At 41.3% G+C, this 21,461-nt stretch overlaps 1 protein-coding gene across 1 annotated transcript in view; it reads left to right on the top strand.

Moving 5' to 3' along the window:
• Positions 1-201: 201 nt before the first annotated feature.
• The window catches only part of BUB1B (BUB1 mitotic checkpoint serine/threonine kinase B), a 67,961-nt gene continuing 46,701 nt past the window's right edge, over positions 202-21,461 (top strand). Inside the window, exons 1-4 of the mRNA XM_066388516.1 lie at positions 202-423; positions 4,019-4,165; positions 10,049-10,108; positions 10,527-10,671. Coding sequence (XP_066244613.1) covers positions 392-423; positions 4,019-4,165; positions 10,049-10,108; positions 10,527-10,671 — 384 coding nt within the window. The 5' untranslated portion in view covers positions 202-391. The remainder of the gene's footprint in view (positions 424-4,018; positions 4,166-10,048; positions 10,109-10,526; positions 10,672-21,461) is intronic.

Here is a 21,461-nt window from a genome sequence, read left to right as displayed (position 1 = left end):
AACTATGGTACGATGATTACAGAACTACAATTCCCGCTCCTATCTGCGGCACCTGGGAAGTCACCGATCCTGGAAACTACAACTCCCATTATGCATCGCGACTGCGTGGCTAAACCCAGGATAAACTACAAGCCCCAGAATGCCTTGAGAAAAGGCACGATACAAGCGGAGGGGCGTAGCTACGTCGTCCGTGCGGGACCGTTAAATTTGAAAGTTGGCGGCTGGTCGTGAGGCGGTTCGCTTGTGAGCGAGTCAACCAGTGCGCACTTTTCCTTTGTCGGGGAGGGTCGCTTCGATACCTGTAACGGCATATTACGGAGGGAAACCCAGACGGTCTGCGTCCCTGACGAAAGGCCCGCGGGAGGTCGAGGACCTGAGCCGGGAATTCAGGATGGCGGCGAAGAAGGAAGAGGGTGCTCTGAGGTATGTACGGGAGCTGAGAGCTGGGCTTGAGAGACCCGATGGTGCCAGAGGCCCCGCTCAGAACAAAGAGGGGAGCCGGCGGTCAGTAGAAGAGCAGGCCAGGCCGCACCTCCTTCCCGTCCAAGTCGGACGCAAGGGGTGGAGGTGAAGCCTCGGGATCAGCCCTGACCTCGGGGCGCGCACCGCGAACCCCGCCCCTGCAGCTTCATCACCAAAGAGGCTGTGGGACCCCAGTCGTACAAAGAACTTAAGAGTTTGAAGCCTGCATTTGTATGTTAGCTCAGCCAGTTGCTAGCTGTTTGGCCTTGGACACATTACGATATGGAAAATGCTGATATTAATCTTACTTTGCTGGGTTCCGGGAGAATTAAAAGTATTTGTAAAATAAGTGCTTAACCAATGGAAGGTGCTATAATTATGCCAGTAGCATAGGTAGAAATCTGAAAAGCCCTTCTCTGCATGCTTGCTGCTTTTCCATATGCAAATGTTGATCAGCTCTTCTAGGTTGTAATCCTCTGTGTTTTCATTTCGGGGTGCACAATACGTACATAAATGTCATGTCACGAACTCTTTAATTCGTGCAATAAATGTTTATTGGCCACCTACTAAGGGCTAGGTGCAGAAAATAAAAGACACAAAAATCCCTACTCTTGTGAAACTTAGGTTCTGGAGTGGAATGAGGGTATGGAAAACAGATAATAAAAGAAATAAACTAAAAGTTAGATGGAGGGCGGCTGGGAGAAGCGGAGTGTTGGTGAGTGACGCGGAGGGAGGGTTAAGCGGGGGAGAAAAAACTCCAGCGAGATCCGGGCCGCGAACGAAAGCAGTGATGGAGGCGCTTGTACCGCCGGTGAGAGGAGCCGGCGGGACGGGGGGAACGCGGAGGCGCCGGACACCCGCGCTTCGGGCCTTCCCCTCGCAGGAGGGGCCGCGGTAAAGATGGAGCCTCCGCCCGAGCCCCACAGCATCGCCGCCGCTCGCAGCGAACGAAGAATGGCGGCGGGCTGGAGCCAGCGGCGGCCGGGGCGGCGGCGCTCATGGCGGGGGCGGCGGCCGGGGTGGGATCGGGGTTGTGTGCGGGCGGCCGGCCGCGGCGAGCTGGGAACCGGGAACCGCCCCGGGGGAGGCCGCCCGCCTCGCCCCCGGCCCGTATTCCTCCTGGGCAGCGCCGCCAGGATGCCCGCAGCGGGTGGAGGAAGAAGGCGACTTGTGTCTGCCTTGTCCTCTTCGCGAGAAGCGCGGCAACGTCCGACCTACTCTTCTCCGCGCTCTTTGTGCAATAAAGTTCGAAACCAAAAAAAATTTAAAATAAAAATAAATAAATAAATAAATAAATAAATAAATGAAAGTTAGATGGAGGTCATTACTTTTAAAAACTGGTGGGAAGGAAGGGGTTGGTACAATTTTAAATAGTTTTGAACAGGGGGCCTCACTGAGAAGGTGTCATTTGGGTCAGTACTTGCAAAGAAGCTCAAGAGTTAGTCTTGCATGTATTTGGGGGGAAGTACAAAAGCTAGACTGTGAGGGTTGGAGAAGAAGCTGCACCTGGCAAGTAGCTGGAGCAGAATGAACCAGGAGAGTAAAAGGAAATGAAAGAGAAAAGGTGAGGGTGCAGGTATTGTAAGGACTTGGCTTTTATTCTAATTGTAGTCAAAAGTCATTGCAGAGTGTTCAAAAGAAAGGCCTGATCTGACATAAGTTTAAATGGGATCGCTTTGGCTGCAGATTTGAAAAGACTAAAGGCAGGACAGGATAGAAGTAAGGAAATCATCTGAGATTAGAGAAATAATCCAGGCAACAAAAGTGGGGGCTTGAGCCAAGCTGTACATAGTAGAATAGTAGATGTGGTGAGAAGAGGTTTTTGTTTTTTTTTTACAGAGATTGAGTCAGAGAGGGACAGACAGACAGGAATGGAGAGATGAGAAGCATCAATCATTAGCTTTTTGTTGCTCATTGCGACACCTTAGTTGTTCATTGATTGCTTTCTCTTACGTACCTTGACCGCAGGCCTTCAGCAGACCGAGTAACCCCTTGCTTGAGCCAGAGACCTTGGGTCCAAGCTGGTGAACTTGCTCAAACCAGATGAGCCCGCGCTCAAGCTGGCGACCTCGGGGTCTGGAACCTGGGTCCTCGGCCTCCCAGTCTGACGCTCTATCCACTGCGCCACCGCCTGGTTAGGCAGAATAGGTTGATGTTTTAAGGTAGAGCCAAAGGTATGAGAGGACTGTCAAGGTTGGTACGAAGGCTTTTTTTTAGAGAGAGATAAAGACAGGAAAGGGAAGACAGAAAGAGAGGGAAACTCATTTATTGTTCCACTTAGTTGTGTGTTCATTGATCGATACCTGTATGTGCCCTGACCCGGGATCAAACCTGCAGTCTTGGTGACTCTGATGCTTTACTGACTGAGCTAAGACTTTTGACTTGAGCAACTGAAAAAGTGAAATTGAGATGGGGGAAGACTGGGAGGAGCAGGTCTGGGAGAAGGCAGGAGAAGGAGGAAGCAAAGCAAGAGAGTAGTCCCAACTCAGTTTAGGACATTTAACTGACATAATTTAATTGCTAATTTAAGAACAGGAGAAGAAATTCAGATGAACTCAGTATTTACTCAGTGCTTACCAGTGTCAAATCCTATGTTAGATCATGGGGGAAATAAAAATAAATGACATGGCTGTTATAGGAGTCATACAATATTAAAAAGATGTGATGCCCTGGCCGGATAGTTCAGTTGGTTGGAGCATCATCTCGAAGCACAGAGGTTGCTGGTTCGATCCCTGGTTGGGGCACGTACACTAACAGATCTATGTTCCTGTCTCTCTCACTCTCTCTGCCCCTTTCTCTCTCACTAAAATCAATTAAAAAAAAAGATGTGAGATGTTACAACCTAAATTATTAATAACTTATTTTCTTGAGAATTTTTGCTCATCTAGACTGAGGTCACATATAACTTTCACTCTATTTTGGAGATTAGTGCTTAATCTGTCTCTGTTTTAAACCCAGAGATAATGCCTGCCATCCAGAATTAGGTTCTGATCTGACCATGAGAGAGCTCTGAAGTCCAGAGTAGATAACCAATATGATGACTGTGGGGATTCCCCTCATAGGCTTGATAGAATTGGGGCAGGGGGCAACTGTGACCAGTAAACTGTATTTTTGTCTGCTTCTTCTCTGGGCTACCTACATATGTAAACTTTAGTTATATCGGTTAAGACATTGGGTGTTAATCAGACAAACACTACTAATTTAAATTAAACTAGGTGATATGTTCAGCGGTAGGCATAGAACTATTTTTTGTCTACTTTGTCAAATTTATAATGCTTTTCTTCCCTTCTTTTTTTCCTCCCTTAAACTTTATTCTTACAGTACTGTCCATAATATCCTACTAATAGTCTTTCTTCCATTAGGCAAATACTACAGCCATAAACCAAGTCACAAAAAGGCTCAGAAGCTTAGAAATGTAATAACACTACTAATGTGTGTACCCACGACATTTAATCAGAAATTTTGAATAATCACTTATCTGAGAACATTGACAATAATCTAGTGATAGAATAACTCAATGTTAATATGAAACTTACTTTTGTTTCCTCCTTTACAGTGAAGCCATGTCCTTGGAGGGAGATGAATGGGAGTTGAGTAAAGAAAATGTACAGCCCTTAAGGCAGGGGCGGAGCATATCTACACTTCAGGAAGTATTGGCACAACAAGAATCTGCCCGTAACACTTCTCTACAGCAGCAGAAATGGTATGTAGAACAGTTGGGACTCAACCTGTCATTATTCATCCCCAACTGTGGTAGATAATGTATGTGGATCCATGTACAATGGCATAAGGAGTACTCTTCAAAAATTGGTAGTGTTGAGAATCTATTCCTCTCTTGCTTTCTTATCACATCACAGCTATCTAAAGATCTCCTCAAGTATGATTAAAAACAAGAGCCAGAGGAATTCATTTCATTGTGGAGCAGCCAAGCTCTTTTCTTTGTGACAGACGGTGAGAAAGGCAGAGAAAGGGACAGACAGACAGGAATGGAAAGAGCTGAGAAGTATCAACTCTTCGTTGCGGCTCCTTAGTTGTTCATTGATTGTTTTCTCATATGTATCTTGACCTGGGGGCTACAGCAGAGCAAATGACCCCTTGCTCAAGCCAGCGACCTTGGACTCAAGCCAGCAACTTTTGGGCTCAAGTCAGCAAGCATAGATGGGGTCATGTGTATGATCCCATGCTCAAGCCAGTGACCTTGCACTCAAGCTGGTGAGCCTGTGCTCAAGCTGGCAACCTCAGGATTTCAAACCTCAGTCCTCTGTGACCCAGTCTGACGCTCTATTCACTGCGCCACTGCCTGGTCAGGCCAAACTCGACTTATATCAATAGAAATACATCTTTTATAGGGGACAATGAGAAGCAAAATAAAGTATCATATTATATTATTTCCAAATGTATTATGTCATTCTGAATCTCTAAACAATTAACTTCTTTCTTTGATAATAATCAATTAGAGAAATTTCTTCCTTGGATTCTGAGTACTGAGGGAGAGTGAATCTTCTATCTTTTATGTGTATGCAACTTTCTAGGAAAGTATTTTGGTAATGTGCCAGAAAGAAATAGTGACCTCCAAAGAAAAGGAAAACCTGAGAGAAACTGAATTTATACTAGAAAGTGTCTTTTAAAAACTCTGGATAAACAAAAGGTTAAAAATACTATTGCATTATTCACATGGACCTATGAAACTTGCTTTCCTTTGACTAATACACATTTTGATAAATATGCTTTTTTCAAAAAAGTCAAGTATCTATTTTACCCTCAATCTGACAAAAAAATTCTTCTATCATAGACAAATTATCATAATTTTGAGTTAAAATGTAATGAATATTCTTGTTCATCTCATTGTAACTTCAAAAGCATTGGGTTTTATGGTTTTGTTTCAGAGCTGTAGTATTTCTTACTACTACTTGGCTTCTGTGACGTACTAGTTTTTTTCACTTCTCCAACTACTACTTTTCCTTGTTGACTTTCTACTGTGTTTTACCTAAGTCTCTGTTTCTCTCCCATATTCAAGTTTTCCATGATTATTTAACTACCGCATACATTTATTACTACTTGCCTTCTAAATGTCTTTTTATCTACCTGTAAAATAATAGATTTTAATATATATTAAATGTTTCACTCTTCCTTTTTCTACTCCATTTTGGTTAATGGTACTAAAACTTACTTGAACTTGCTCACTGTTCTCTTACCCTACTTTTATTTAGCTGGTTACTAAGGACTGGTGATTTTTTTTAGGTATAATTTACATCCAGTGATATGCTCAGTTTTTGTTTTTGTTTTTGTTTTTTTTTAATTTTTTAAAATTTATTCATTTTAGAAAGGAGAGAGGGGGGGGAGATTGAAAGGAGAGAGAAAAGGGGGGGGGGAGCAGGAAGCACCAACTCCCATATGTGCCTTGACGGGGCAAGCCCAGGGTTTTGAACCGGCGACCTCAGCATTTCCAGGTCGACGCTCTATCCACTGCGCCACCACAGGTCAGGCCTCAGTTTTTTAAGTATACTGTTTAATCAGTTTTGCCATGGCATTTCAGTACACAGAATATTTTCATTACCTGAGAGGTTCTCTCATGCCCCTTTCCAATCAAAGCAACCACTGTTCAGGTTTATATTGACATAGGAATTTTTTTTTTTTTTGAGTGGGTGATGGTGGGGAGAGCTGCCTTTTATTTTTATTTTATTTTATTTTTTTACAGAGACAGAGTCAGAGAGAGGGATAGACAGGGACAGATAGGAACGGAAAGATGAGAAGCATCAATCATTAGTTTTTCGTTGTGCTTTGCAACACCTTAGTTGTTCATGGATTGCTTTCTCATATGTGCCTTTACTGTGGGGCTACAGCAGACCGAGTAACCCCTTGCTTGAGCCAGTGACCTTGGGCTCAAGCTGATGAGCTTTTGCTCAAACCAGATGAGCCCGCGCTCAAGCTGGCGACCTTGGGGTCTTGAACATGAGTCCTCCTCATCCCAGTCTGACACTCTATCCACTGCGCCACCGCCTGGTCAGGCGACATAAGAATTTTATATAAATGGAGTCATGCAGTTCTTTGACTCAACATTTTTTTTTTTTTTAATTTATTTATTTATTTATTTTTTTGGACTCAACATTTTTTTAGACTTTTTTTTATGTTACATATATTAGTAGATTGTTCCTTTTTACATCAATTGGTAGACATTTAGATTCTTTCCAGTTTTGTGTGCTTTCTGATTAAAGCTGCTATGGACATTCCTGTATAAGACTTTAAGTAAACATAGACTTTTCACTTCTCTTGGAAAGGAATTACTGGGTCAAAATTACATAGAATAAATGTATGTTTAACTTTTTAAGAAATTGCCAGTTTCCAAAGTGGTTGTGACATTTTTCACTCCTACAACTAATGTACGAGAGTCTATTTCAGGGGTAGTCAACCTTTTTATACTTACTGCCCACTTTTGTATCTCTGTTAATAGTAAAATTTTCTAACTGCCCACCGTTCCACAGTAATGGTGATTTATAAAGTAGGGAAGTAACTTTACTTTATAAAATTTATAAAGCAGAGTTACAGCAAGTTAAAGCATATAATAATAATTACTTACCAAGTACTTTATGTCGGATTTTCGCTAAGTTTGGCAGAATAAATCTTTATAAAACAACTTACTATAGTTAAATCTATCTTTTTATTTATACTTTGGTTGCTCCGCTACCGCCCACCATGAAAGCTGGAACACCGACTAGTGGGAGGTAGGGACCAGGTTGACTACCACTAGTCTATTTGCTCCAAATCCACTGCAGTATTTGTTGGTGTCAGTTTTTTGTTTTTGTTTTTAGCCATTCTGATGGATGTTTAATAGTATCTCATTATGGTTTTACTTCCCATTTCCCTGGTGACTGATGATAGAACTTTTTTGCATGCTTAGTAGCCTTTTATATAACTGTTGTCATATATTAGATGTTTTGCCCAGTTTTAAAATTAGTTTGCAGTAGTTCTTTTTATAGTCTCCATACAAATCCTTTATCAAATATATGTGTTACAAATATTTTCTCCCAGTCAATGGCTGACTATTTTCTTGGTATTTTTTGATGAGCAAGAACTTTTTAATTTTCATGAAGTTTAATTCATTATTGTTTTTCTTTTATGGTTAGTGCTTTTTGTGTCTTCTCTAGGAGATTGTTACTACTCCAAAGGTGCAAAGATACTGTTTTTTTTTTTCTAGTAGCTTTATCGTTTTAACTTTTATGTTTAGCTCTATGATTCATCTTAAATTTATCTTGCGTATAGTGTAAGGTTGGAGTAAAGTTCCCCCTTTTTCCCCCACTCCTGCCTCCTCCAATATGGATATCTAGTTGTTCTGCCTCCATTTGTTAAAAAGATTTTATTTTCTTTCTCCGTTGAATTGCTTAGGGGCCCTTGTCAAAAATCATTTGATTGTAGCCTGACTGGTGGTAGTGCAGTGAATAGAGCATCGACCTGGGACATTGAGGTCCCAGGTACAAAACCCTGAGGTCATCAGCTTGCGTGCAGGCTCATCTGGCTTGAGCATGGGATCACCAACATGATCCCGTGGTTGCTGGCTTGAGAGGTCACTGGCTTGAAGATCAACGTCACTGGCTTGAGCAAGGGGTCACTGGTTCGCCTGTAGGGCCTTCTCCCCCTTCCAAGGCACATATGAGAAGCAATCAGTGAACAACTACAGTGCCTCAACTATGAGTTGATGTTTCTCATCTCTCTCCCTTCTTCTTTGTCTGTCTGCCTCTGAAAAAATAAATAAGTATGCATCTGTGTGAAATATTTCTGGACTCTTTATTCTGTCCCATTGTTCTAATTGTTTACTCTTTCACGAATTATACATTGTCTTGGTTAGCTTTATATGTTAAGTCTTGAAGTCAGGTAGAGTGTGTCCTCCAAGTTTCATTCTTTTCCAAAATTGTGGCTATTTTCAGTCCTTTTCCTTTCCAAACAAATTTTTAAAAATCGTCTTGTCAATTTCTAGGAAAGAGCCTGATGGGATTTTGGTTGGATTACATTGAATTTGAAGGATGACTAATTTTGCTAGTAGTATCTTGGATTTAATTTTTCACCATTTCTGCAGATAGTCCCATCATTATCTCATACTTCTTTTTTTTTTTTTTTTTTTTTTTTTTTTTTAAACAGGGACAGAGAGAGAGTCAGAGAGAGGGATAGATAGGGACAGACAGTCAGGAACGGAGAGAGATGAGAAGCATCAATCAATCATCAGTTTTTCATTGCGACACCTTAGTTGTTCATTGATTGCTTTCTCATATGTGCTTTGACTGGGGGGCTACAGCAGACCTAGTAACCCCTTGCTCAAGCCAGTGACCTTGGGTCCAAGCTGGTGAGTTTTTTGCTTAAGCCAGATGAGCCCGCGCTCAAGCTGGCGACCTTGGGGTCTCGAACCTGGGTCCTCCTCCTCCCAGTCTGACACTATCCACTGCGCCACCGTCTGGTCAGGCTATCTCATACTTCTATCACCATATTAGTTTCATAATTGTGACCCCTTTTCTAATGATCCTGTTCTTAGAATGTTACTTGGTTAATCTTCTGAAATCTTATTATATTTAAGTACTCTCCAATTAAAGAACCAATAGTCACTTATGCACATCTTACCTCTCCAGATGGCTCCTTTTATTCCCAATACTGACCTTATGTTATAACTCAATTTCCTCTGGATAAACTTTCCCACCTTCACAACTTTATTTAATACTGATTTGCCTCTTGGAAAACTCCCTTTTTCTTTCAAATGTTTTGGTTTCTTCAGAGTCCCACCTTTTGTGGCTGCTTCTTTGACTTCTTAAAGCCTTATTAATCTATTCTTAGCAGTTGTAATATACTATACTGCTTTGTATTTTTAGTAAACTTTTCATTTTACACTTTGTCTTATTAGAGTACACTTTGTGTCAGGGACTATTTTATTATTATTTATATTAAACATAACCCCTTATACAGTTTTTGTTGATTAACCTAAATTGTGGTTTATTACCCAATACTTCTGTATTGTAAATGGTCAGTCTTAACTTAGTCTTAGCCCTCTGCCTTTCTCAGGTCTACAAAGTCATATTTTATATTTTCTTTAAGGCACTTCCCAAATTATATATGGTGTTGATGCTTCCAGCTCCTCCCCCCTTCTCTCTCTCTGTCTCTCCTCTCTCTCTCTCCTCTCTAAAAAAAAAAAAAATGAATAAATTAAAAAAAAAGATAGGAAGTATTTTGATAACATTTTACAAAAGAGGAAACTGAAAACAGAGTTTAACTAGCCTGTCCAAGGTCACTCAGTGATTATTGGAGCTGCGTTGGAACCTAGGGAGTCTTGTTCCAGGGCTTTAAAGTACTGTGTAAAACTACTTTCCCATATGTTGTTTAGGAATTTGTTTTTCTAATTTCTACATGTTTTGTACTTCCTGTTACATAACAGGGCAGAATTCTAATAATTTCTACTTTTGTTCTTTCTGTTTAACAAACCCTCAAACTCCTCAATCTAGATTGATGTTATACACTTAATAAATGAATAAAAATGGAGGTGATACTTGATACTTCATTTGGCTGTTTTCACTATTGCTTATATTAACATTTTTTGTTTATATTTTAGGGCATTTGAATCTGAAATTCGATTTTACACTGGAAATGACCCTCTGGATGTTTGGGATAGGTGAGTATTTTTTACTTAACAAGAGCAATAGAAACTTACCGATGAGTTGTTATGGTCATGCTTCTCAAATTGGGATATACAGAGCAGTGTGCCAAATATAAAGTGGTGTCTTGGGGACACAAATAATCATTATGTCTCTTCCTGAGGTATTTAGGACTAAAGAAATTTCGAATTGTGTCATGTAGCTGTGAGCTGCACCCTTTTACCCCCATCCGTGTTATTCCCAATAGGCACCTATTAGAAATACTTGGAAAAGTTTGAGGGATACAGGCATAGAGCGTGTCATTAAGGACTTCAAAATAAACATAGTTTCAATATATTAGATATTTCTGCTTAAAATATCCAAAATGGATCTTGGAACAGGAACAGTGGTTTGATGTACTTTTAAAATATTCCTTTCCTTTTTTTTCTTGTTCAGGTATATTAACTGGACAGAGCAGAACTATCCTCAGGGGGGAAAGGAGAGTAATATGTCAACATTATTAGAAAGAGCTGTGGAAGCTCTACAAGGAGAAAACAGATATTATAATGATCCTCGGTTTCTTAGTCTCTGGCTTAAGTTGGTAAGTCTCAAATGCCATGTGAATTTAAAATAGTAAACCAAAAGATTTTCTCTAGAAATACCACATACACCAGAAAATGACAATACCGCCTGACCTGTGGTGGCGCAGTGGATAAAGCGTCAACCTGGAAACACTGAGGCTGCCGGTTCAAAACCCTGGGCTTGCCTGGTCAAGGCACATATAGGAGTTGATGCTTCCTGCTCCTCCCCCCTCTCCCCTCTCTATAATGAATAAATAAAATCTTAAAAAAAAAAAAAAGAAAATGACAATACCTGAGCAATTTAGTAGATACTAAACATTTAATAAATGTTCGGTATTGGGTAAATTGGTTCTACTTTAAAGATGGATTTTAATATTAGGTTTTACACACTTTTAAGAGTGATCACAAGGCTGGTATACCTATCCATGGGAGTGGGATACTTGTTTGTTGGTTTGTTTTAGACATAATTGGGTCATGCAACTGTATTTGAGGAGGATGTATAGGGGCTAACACATGGCATTAGTAAAATTGGGGAAAAGCTTGCATAGATGAGTCTGATATTCTTCCCTTTTTGAGAATTATAAAAAAACAATGTTTAATTCTTCATTTGTCTTTGGGCTGATTTTACCTAGTTTGTTTATTTAAGTTTTTATTTATTGATTTTTAGAAAGAGAGGAAGAGAGAGAGAGAGAAACATCAATTTGTTTTTACTTATTTATGCATTCATTGGTTGATTCTTGAATGTACCCTGACTGGGGATTGAACTTGCAACCCTGGTGTATTGGGGCAATACTCTAACTAACTGAGCTACCTGGCCATAGCTTACCTACTTTATTGCTACATCCAAAAATGTCTGCCTGACTACATTGTATTGTCTTATTTGACATGTAGTTCTTTTATTTCTAGAGCACTTGAGTATCTTTTATGAAAACATATTCATAACAAATAATGACCACTGTTTCTTTTTTTTTTTTTTTTTTTTTCTTTTTTTTCATTTTTCTGAAGCTGGAAACAGGGAGAGACAGTCAGACAGACTCCCGCATGCGCCCGACCGGGATCCACCCGGCACACCCACCAGGGGCGGTGCTCTGCCCCCCAGGGGGCGATGCTCTGCCCATCCTGGGCGTCGCCATATTGCGACCAGAGCCACTCTAGCGCCTGAGGCAGAGGCCACAGAGCCATGCCCAGCGCCCGGGCCATCTTTGCTCCAATGGAGCCTTGGCTGCGGGAGGGGAAGAGAGAGACAGAGAGGAAAGCGCGGCGGAGGGGTGGAGAAGCAAATGGGCGCTTCTCCTATGTGCCCTGGCCGGGAATCGAACCCGGGTCCTCTGCACGCTAGGCCAACGCTCTACCGCTGAGCCAACCGGCCAGGGCGACCACTGTTTCTTAGACATTAATTTCATTGCTTTTATCCTAAAAGGGATTAGCAAAAACTAAATGATAAATATTTAGAATAATATGTTAGATAATGGATAATTAGATACTTAAAAAAAATTTAAATAGGCCCTGGCCAGTTGGCTCAATGGATAGAGAGTAGGCCTGGCATATGGATGTTCCGGGTTCAATTTCTGCTCAGGGCACGCATGAGAAGCAACTATCTGCTTCTTTCCCCCTTCTTCTTCTGCTTCTCTCCCTCTTCTCCTTCTTTCACTCTTCCTCTCCTACAGCCATCAGCGTGGGTGCTAAGCACATCTTGGTTGGTCTGAGCATGTTAGCCTTAGGTGCTAAAAATAGCTTGGTTGATTTGAGCATTGGCCCAAGACAGAGTTGCCGGGTGGATACTGGTGGGGGTGCATGCGGGAGTCTGTCTCACTATCTCCCCTCCTCCCACTTATAAAATATTTTGTGTGTGTGTGTGTGGCAGAGAAGAGAGAGTCAGAGAGAGGGACAGATAGGGACAGACAGACAGGAAGGGAGAGAGATGAGAAACATCAATTCTTTGTTGCGGCTCCTTAGTTATTCATTGATTTCTCATGTACCTTGACCGGGGGCTACAGTAGACCGAGTGACCCCTTGCTCGAGCCAGTGACCTTGGGCTCAAGCTGGTGAGCCTTGCTCAAACCAGATGAGCCCGCACTCAAGCTGGTGACCTTGGGGTCTCAAACCTGGGTCCTCCACATCCCAGTCTGATGCTCTATTCACTGCGCCACTGCCTGGTCAGGCTAAAATAAAATAAATTTTAAAAAATTAAAAAATTATAAAAAATAGGTACTGGTAATTAGATAATAGATTAGATAATTCTATATAATAGAATATTTACAACAGCTATTGTAATATGATAAAATATTGACATTTGTGTTGGTTTGGGTTTTTTTGTATTTTTCTGAAGTGTGAGGGGGAGGCAGACAGACAGACTCCCGCATGCATCGAGCAGGGATCCTCCCGGCGTGCTCACCAGGGGGCGATGCTCGGCCCCTCTGGGGTATTGCTCCTATGCAATCATAGCCATTCTAGCGCCTGAGGCAGAGGCCATGGAGCCATTCTCAGCGCCCGGGCCAACTTTGCTCCAATGGAACCTTGGCTGCGGGAGGGGAAGAGAGAGACAGAGAGAAAGGAGAGTGGGAGGGGTAGAGAAGCATATGGGCGCTTCTCCTGTGTGCCCTGGCTGGGAATTGAACCTGGGACTTCCACACGCCGGGCCAATGCTCTACCGCTGAGTCATCCGGCCAGGGCCTGACATTTGAAAGTGGTAAAATTTTTGCCTAAAATATATCTTGAGGAAGGCTCATCGTTTTTTAATTTAATGTTTTAATTACAGTTTACATTCAGTATTATTTTGTATTGGTTTCGGGTTTACAGCATAGTGGTTAGACAGCCAAATACTTTGCAGTGTTCTCCAGGGTATTTCCAGTACCTACCTGGCACCATACATAGTTATTACAATATCATTGATTATATTCCCTATACTATACTTACACTGACTATTTTGTAACTACCACTACCAATTCATATTTAATCCCTTGACCTATTTCACCCAGACCCCCAACTCCTCTCTCTTCTGACAGCTATTATTCTGTTCTCTGTATCTATGATTTGGTTTCCATTGTTTGTTCGTTTACTTTGTCCTTTAGATTCCAGGTATAAGTGAAATCATGCTATTTGTCTTCCTCTGACTTGATTTATTTCACTTAGCATAATATTCTCTAGGTCCATCCGTGTTGTAGCATGTTGGAGACCAAATAAACCAACAGGGTATTTTGCAATTTGAATATCTTGGGGACAGAGGTGTTGGGCCCAACACCCCACCTCACCTGCCTAGTTAAATTAACAAAGAGCTGTGCTTCACTGGTCTTTCTGCCCACCTATGTTCCCCAGAAGAGACTGGAAGCTAGTTTCTTATTGGTGTAAAGTTGGATTGACTGATATGGTGGGGTTGTCTTTGAGTTGCCTTGGAAACTTAATTGAATTGCTAATTGCCCATGTTTTTTCCAAGGAATAAGATGGATCTTTCTGGGGGAGCCATGTTGCAGCTTAGGAACAGTACTGACTGTTGGCAAGCCATGGCGTCCTCCGGAACCCATCCAGTATGTATATATCTTTAAGTCTCTGTCTATCTTTAATTCAATTTCATACCTTTTCCTGCTCGGGACCCCTGAAATAGACTTGCCGCGATTAGACTGCGACAGTTGCAAATGGTAAGGTTTTCATTATTTTTTATGGCTGAATAATATTCTGTTGTATTTATATACCACCACTTTTTTATCCACTTGTCTTTTGGTGGGCACTTGGCTTGCTCCCATATCTTGGCTATTGTAAATAACACTGCACTGAATATAATGGTGCATATATTTTTTCGAATTGGTGTTTTGGGTTTCTTTGGATATATACCCAGAAGTGGAATCACTGGGTCATAAGACAGTTCCATTTTTATTTATTTATTTTTTAAGTGAGAAGAGGGGAGATAGACTCCCTCATATGCCCTGAGATCCACCCGGCAACTACTGTCTGGGGCCAATCCAATCAACTGAGGTTATCCTCAGTGCCTGAGGCTAATGCTTGGACCAACTGAGCTATTGGCTGCAAGAGGGGAAAAGAAGCAGATGGTCACTTCTCATGTGTGCCCTGACCAGGGATTAAACCTGGGATGTCCACACACAAGATATACACTCTATCCACTGAGCCAACCTAACAGGGCCCATATTTAATTTTTTTGAGACTCCTCCATGGTGGCTGTGCCAGTCTGCATTCCAAGCAACAGTGCATAAGGGTTCCCTTATCTCTGCATTGTCACCAGTACTTGTTTTTTTATTTACTGATGGTAGCTATTCTGATATGCGTGAGGTGGTATCTCATTGTGATTTTAATTTACATTTCTCTGATGATTAGTGACATTGAGAATCTTTACATATGTCTATTGGCCATCTGTATGTCCTCTTTGGAGAAGTATCTATTTAGGCCTGACCAGCTAGTAGCGTAGTGAATAGAGCGTTGGCCTGGGATGCCAAGGACCCAGGTTTGAAACTCCAAAGTGGCTGGCTTGAGCGCAGGCTCACCAGCTTGAGTGCAGGGTCACCAACTTGAATGTGGGATTGTAGACATGATCGCATGATCACTGTCTTGAGCCCAAAGGTCACTGGCTCTAGTCCAAGGTCATTGGCTCAAGCAAGGGGTCACTGGCTCAGCTGGAGAGCCCCAGTCAAGGCACATGTGAGAAAGCAATCAGTGAACAGCTAAGGTGCCATGGCTCCGAGCTGATACATCTCATCTCTCTCCCTTTCTGTCTGTCTGTCCCTGTCTCTCTTTCTCTCTCGCTGAGGAAAAGAAAAAAAAATACTGCTAAGAGAAATGTCAGGTTTTACTGCCTATGTTTTTTTATAGGAGTTTTATGATTTTGAGACTTACATTTAAGTCTTTAATCCATTTTAAGTTTATTCTTTTTTTTTTTATAAGACAGAAAGAGGGATAGATAGGGACAGACAGGAACAGAGAGAGATGAGAAGCATCAATCATCAATTTTTTGTTGCAACACCTTAGTTGTTCATTGATTGCTTTCTCATATGTGCCTTGACCGTGGGCCTTCAGCAGACCGAGTGACCCCTTGCTCAAGCCAGCCGCCTTGGGTCTAAGCTGGTGAGCTTTGCTCAAACCAGATGAGCCCGTGCTCAAGCTGGCAACCTCAGGGTCTCAAACCTGGGTCCTCTGCATCCCAGTCTGACGCTCTGTCCACTGCACCACCGCCTGGTCAGGCGAGTTTATTCTTTTTTTTTCTCTGAAGCTGGAAATGGGGAGAGATAGTCAGACAGACTCCTGCATGCGCCTGACCGGGATCCACCCAGCACGCCCAGCGACGCTCTGCCCACCAGGGGGAGATGCTCTGCCCCTCCGGGGCGTCGCTCTGCCGCGACCAGAGCCACTCTAGCTCCTGGGGCAGAGGCCAAGGAGCCATCCCCAGCGCCCGGGCCATCTTTGCTCCAATGGAGCCTTGGCTGCGGGAGGGGAAGAGAGAGACAGAGAGGAAGGAGGGGGGGTGGAGAAGCAAATGGGCGCTTCTTCTATGTGCCCTGGCTGGGAATCGAACCCGGGTCCCCCGCATGCCAGGCCGACCGGCCAGGGCCGAGTTTATTTTTTTTGTTTGTTTGTTTTCACTATAGCATAGTTTTGTTTTTTTTTAAAATTAATTTTAATGGGGTGACATTGATAAATCAGGGTACATATGTTCAGAGAAAACATCTCTAGGTTACTTTGATATTTGATTCTGCTGCATTCCCATCACCCAAAGTCCAGTTGTCTTCCGTCCCTTTCTAACTGGTTTTCTTTGTGTCCCTCCCCTCCCCCCCCCACTGTAACCCCCATACTCTTGTCCCTGTCTCTGAGCCTCATATTTATGTCCCATATATGTATGGAATCATATAGTTCTTAGTTTTTTCTGATTTACTTATTTCGCTCAGTATAATGTTATCAAGGTCCATCCATGTTGTTGTAAATGATCCGATGTCATCATTTCTTGTGGCTGAGTAGTATTCCATAGTAGAGTTTATTCTTATATGTGGTATAAGAAGGTGCTCTAGTTTCATTTTTTTCTTATTTCTTTTAACTATTAAATTTAATGGGGTGACATTTGTTAATAGAATCATATAGGTTTCAAGTGTACATCTCTGATACATGATCTGCACATTGCATTGTGTGCCCATCACCCAAAGTTAAACCATCCTTTGTTCACTGTATACTTGGCCCCTTTTATCCCATACTCCCCCACCCCTTTCTGGTAATCACCATATTGTTGTCTATGTTTGTGAATTTCAGTTTTATATCTCACATATGAGTGAAATCATACAGTTCTTAGCTTTTTCTAATTGACTTATTTCGCTTACCATAATATTCTCAAGGTCCATTCATGTTGTTGCAAATGGTACTTATTTCCTCTTTAGTTTCATTTTTTTTTTTTGCTTGTATCTGTCCAAATAAATGAAAACAAATTAGTTTATCAAACTAAAAAACTTCTTCATAGCAAAAGAAACTGACAACAAAACAAATAGGCAACCAACTAAATGGGAGATTATATTTGCAAACCATAGCTCTGATAAGGGGTTAATATCCAAAATATATAAGGAACTCACAAAGCTCATCAACAAACAAGCAAACAACCCAATTAAAAAATGATCAGACACTTCTCCCAAGAGGACATATAGATGTCCAACAGCTATATGAAAAGATGCTCATCTTAACTATCTATTTGAGAAATGCAAATCAAAACTACAATGAGATACCACCTCACACCTGTTAGATTAGCTATTATCAATAAAGATAATAAGTGTTGGAGAGGATGTGGAGAAAAAGAAACTCATTCATTGCTGGTGGGAATGCAAATTATTACAACTATTATGGAAGAAAGTATGGTAGTTCTTCAAAAAATTAAGAGTAGAATTATCATATGACCCAGCAATCCCTCTACTGAGTATCTACCCCAGAAACTGGAAAACATTGGTACGTAAAGACACATGCACCCCATATTCATCACAGCATTATTCACAGTGACCAAGACATGGAAACAACCAAAGTGTCCCTCGATAGAGGATTGGAAGAAGAAGATGTGGTACATATATACAGTGGAATACTACTCAGTTGTAAAAAATGATGATATAATGACATTTATGACAACAAGAATGGACCTTGAGAACATTATACTGAGTGAAATAAGTAAATCAGAGAAAGCTAAGAGCTGTATGATTTCACACATAGGTGGGATATAAAACTGAGACTTATGGACATAGATAAAAGTGAAGTGGTTACCTGGGGGAAAGGAACGTGGGGGAGGGGGAAGGGGACTTGAGTGAATGGGGAGAGGGTGGGAGGAAGAGTATAAAGAGGGACAAATATGCGGTGACGGAAAATGATTTGACATTGGGTATACAACATAACAGTTCAAATGCTATAGAAATGTTCACCTGAAACCTATGTACTCTTATTAATCAATGTCACCCTGTTAAAGTTAATTTTCTAAATAAAATTTAAAAATTAAAAAAGAAGCAGCTATCAATGAACAACTAAAGTGAATCAACTATGAGTTGATGCTTCTCATATCTCTCCTCTGTCTCTCCCTTCTTGTCTCTATCTTTCAGATCCATAAAAAATATAAATACAATTGATTTCTGAATATTTATTTTGTATCCTGCTACTTTACTGAGCTCATTTATCCGTTCTAGTAGTTTAGGGTGGAATTTTTAGGGTTTTCTATATATAGCATGTCATCTGCAAATGAGTTTTTCTTCTTCCCTTTTTTTTTTTTAAGAAATGGAAAAAGAAGACAGGAAGGGAGAGAGATGAGATTGTAGTTGTGGCACTTTAGTTGTTCATTGATTGCTTTGCATATGTGCCTTGATGGGAGGGGGGCTCCAGCTGAACCAGTGATCCCTTGCTCAAGTCAGTGACCGTGGGCTCATGTTGATGATACCAAGCTCAGGCTGGTGACCCCATGCTCAAGCTGGTGAGCCTGTGCTCAAGCCTGGACCAAGCTCCCTGTCCAAGGCTGATATATTTTTAATTTTTTAAAAAATTTTATTTATTCATTTTACAGAGGAGAGGGAGAGGGAGAGAAGGGGGCGGGGGGAGCAGGAAGCATCAACTTCCACATGTGCCTTGACCAGGTAAATCCAGGGTTTCGAACTGGTGAACTCAGTGTTCCAGGTCAACACTTTATCCACTGTGCCACCACATGTCAGGCAATATATTCTTTAAATACAGTAAAAATGGAAGTAACTAGCCCTGGCCGGATGATATTTTTTAAAAAAATAAAATAGAAACAGAAGTTACTAGCTCTGGCCAAATAGCTCAGTTGGTTAGAGCCGTGGTCGGCAAACTCATTAGTCAACAGAGCCAAATATCAACAGTACAACGATTGAAATTTCTTTTGAGAGCCAAATTTTTTAAACTTAAACTATATAGGTAGGTACATTGTTATTAATTTAAGTAGGGTACTCCTAAGCTGGCCAAAGAGCCACATGTGGCTTGCAAGTCGCAGTTTGCCTACCACTGGACCATTAGAGCATTGTGCTGATAGGCAAAGATTGCGGATTCCATCTCCAATCAGGGCACAAAGGAACAAATTGATATTTCAGTCTGTCTTTCTGTCTCTCCTGCACCCTTTCCAATAAATTAAAAACAAAAAGTTTTTCCACAATGGAATGGAAATTTTTAAATACACACACACACACACACACACACACACACACACAGAAAACTGGCCCCTTCACATCAGGTAATCTAGAAGCACTGATCTAGACAACCCTCAAATTCAAATGATCAGCCTGACCTGTGGTGGCGTAGTGGATAAAGCCTTGACATGGAATGCTGAGGTTGCCGGTTCAAAACCCTGTGCCGGTCAAGGCACATATGGGAGTTGAAGCTTCCTGCTCCTCTCTCTCTCTCTCTCTCTCAATCTCTCTCTCAATCTCTCTTTCTCTCACCTCTTAAATAAATAAATAAATAAATAAATAAATAAATTCAAATGATCAGTCCTAGAATGATTAGTAATAATCTTAATTTTGTACATGGATAACAAGATGTGTATTAAACTATTTTGCTTTTTTTTTTTCTTTATGGGATTGACTGGAGGAGTAACAGATGGTTTTCTCACTATTTTCTTTTGATTTGAAGAAAGATGTCTCTAGTCAGTTATTTTTATAAGGGATAACTTCAATCTAGCTAAGGAAATGTTTATTCTTAGAAAATATCCAGTATTTTTAGTTAAAAGTGTAAAATTGTTTTAGTTTGGCTTTTTAGGGATTACCAAAAAGGTTTGTATAATTTTTGGGTCTTTTACTCAAACCATGTTGTCTCTTTATTTATGATTTCTTTTTTTTTTTTTTTTTCCCCTGAAGCTGGAAATGGGGAGAGACAGTCAGACAGACTCCCGCATGCGCCCGACCGGGATCCACCCGGCACGCCCACCATGGGGCGACGCTCTGCCCACCAGAGGGCGATGCTCTGCCCATCCTGGGCGTCGCTATATTGCGACCAGAGCCGCGCTAGCGCCTGAGGCAGAGGCCACAGAGCCATCCCCAGCGCCCGGGCCGGCCATCTTTGCTCCAATGGAGCCTTGGCTGCGGGAGGGGAAGAGAGAGACAGAGAGGAAAGTGCGGCGGAGGGGTGGAGAAGCAAATGGGCGCTTCTCCTGTGTGCCCTGGCCGGGAATCGAACCTGGGTCCTCCGCATGCTAGGCTGACGCTCTACCGCTGAGCCAACCAGCCAGGGCTATTTATGATTTCTTAAGTGATGTCATTTAGCACTCTGGAATAACTATGGCACAGTTTTTATTGGCTCCTCCATGCTACACCAGAGCTATTCAGAAAGTTGTTAGCAAAGTGAAATCAATGTTAGGAATGGATCTTAAAATGATAACACATTCAGAATTATAACTTTGCTTGAAACACGATCACATATGGGGCAACATCGCTAATTTGGGTAAACAGGAAAGAAAACATTTACTGAATTACTGCAAAATTAATCTAAAAAATACTGTTTTTGTCAGAGATATAAGTAGAGAATTTCATTTATTCAACCTTTTTCTACCATGCTCTGGCTAGGGACTGGAATATAGTCGATAGCAATGTTTTCTGCATTTTTGGAGCTTGCTTTACTGCAGAAGACAAATGATAAGCAATTAATTGTAAATGCAACAAAAAAGAAAGAGGGAAAGTATTGAGTTGTGTAGGCATACATACAAGGAGGACTTATCTTAGTTAGGCTAGACAATCAGGACAAGGTAGGTATGAGAGAAAATACATCTAAAAAATAAACAGGAGTGCCTAGCCTGTGGTGGTGCAGTGGATGAGGTGTCGACCTGGAATGCTGGAGTCACTGGTTTGAAGTTCTGGGCTTTTCTGTAAATGAAGCAACTCTAAGTTGATACTTATTGCTTTTCTGCCCCTCTCTCTTCTCTCTCTGTAAAATCAATCAGTAAAATTAAAAAAAAATAAAAGAAAAAGAAAACGTTAGCCTCCCTGGTAATAAAAGAACTAATTAGAATACTGAAATGCCATTTTTATATGAAATTAGGATGTTTTAAAAGTAAGTATTCTGTGAAATTAGTATTTGGGAATTATGACTGGCATTTTAAGTTTGTGAACTCTTAAAAAGCAATTTTTAACTTTTTAACATAGTCCTACTAGGGATTTTTCTTAAAGGGCTATGTAAAATTTGAATGGTTGTATGCATGAAGATATTTATTATAGAATTATTATTGGGCAAAATTGAAAGTTGTTTATCCAGCCTGACTAGACAGTGGCGCAGTGGATAGAACGTTGGGCTGGGATGCAGAGGACCCAGTTCGAAACCCCGAGGTCGCTGGCTTGAGCGCAGGCTCATCTGGTTT

Source organism: Saccopteryx leptura, chromosome 6 (assembly GCF_036850995.1).
Source record: "Saccopteryx leptura isolate mSacLep1 chromosome 6, mSacLep1_pri_phased_curated, whole genome shotgun sequence".
NCBI classification, from domain to species: domain Eukaryota; kingdom Metazoa; phylum Chordata; class Mammalia; order Chiroptera; family Emballonuridae; genus Saccopteryx; species Saccopteryx leptura.
Note: the sequence above shows the minus strand (reverse complement) of the source record. Positions and strands in the feature narration are given on the sequence as shown.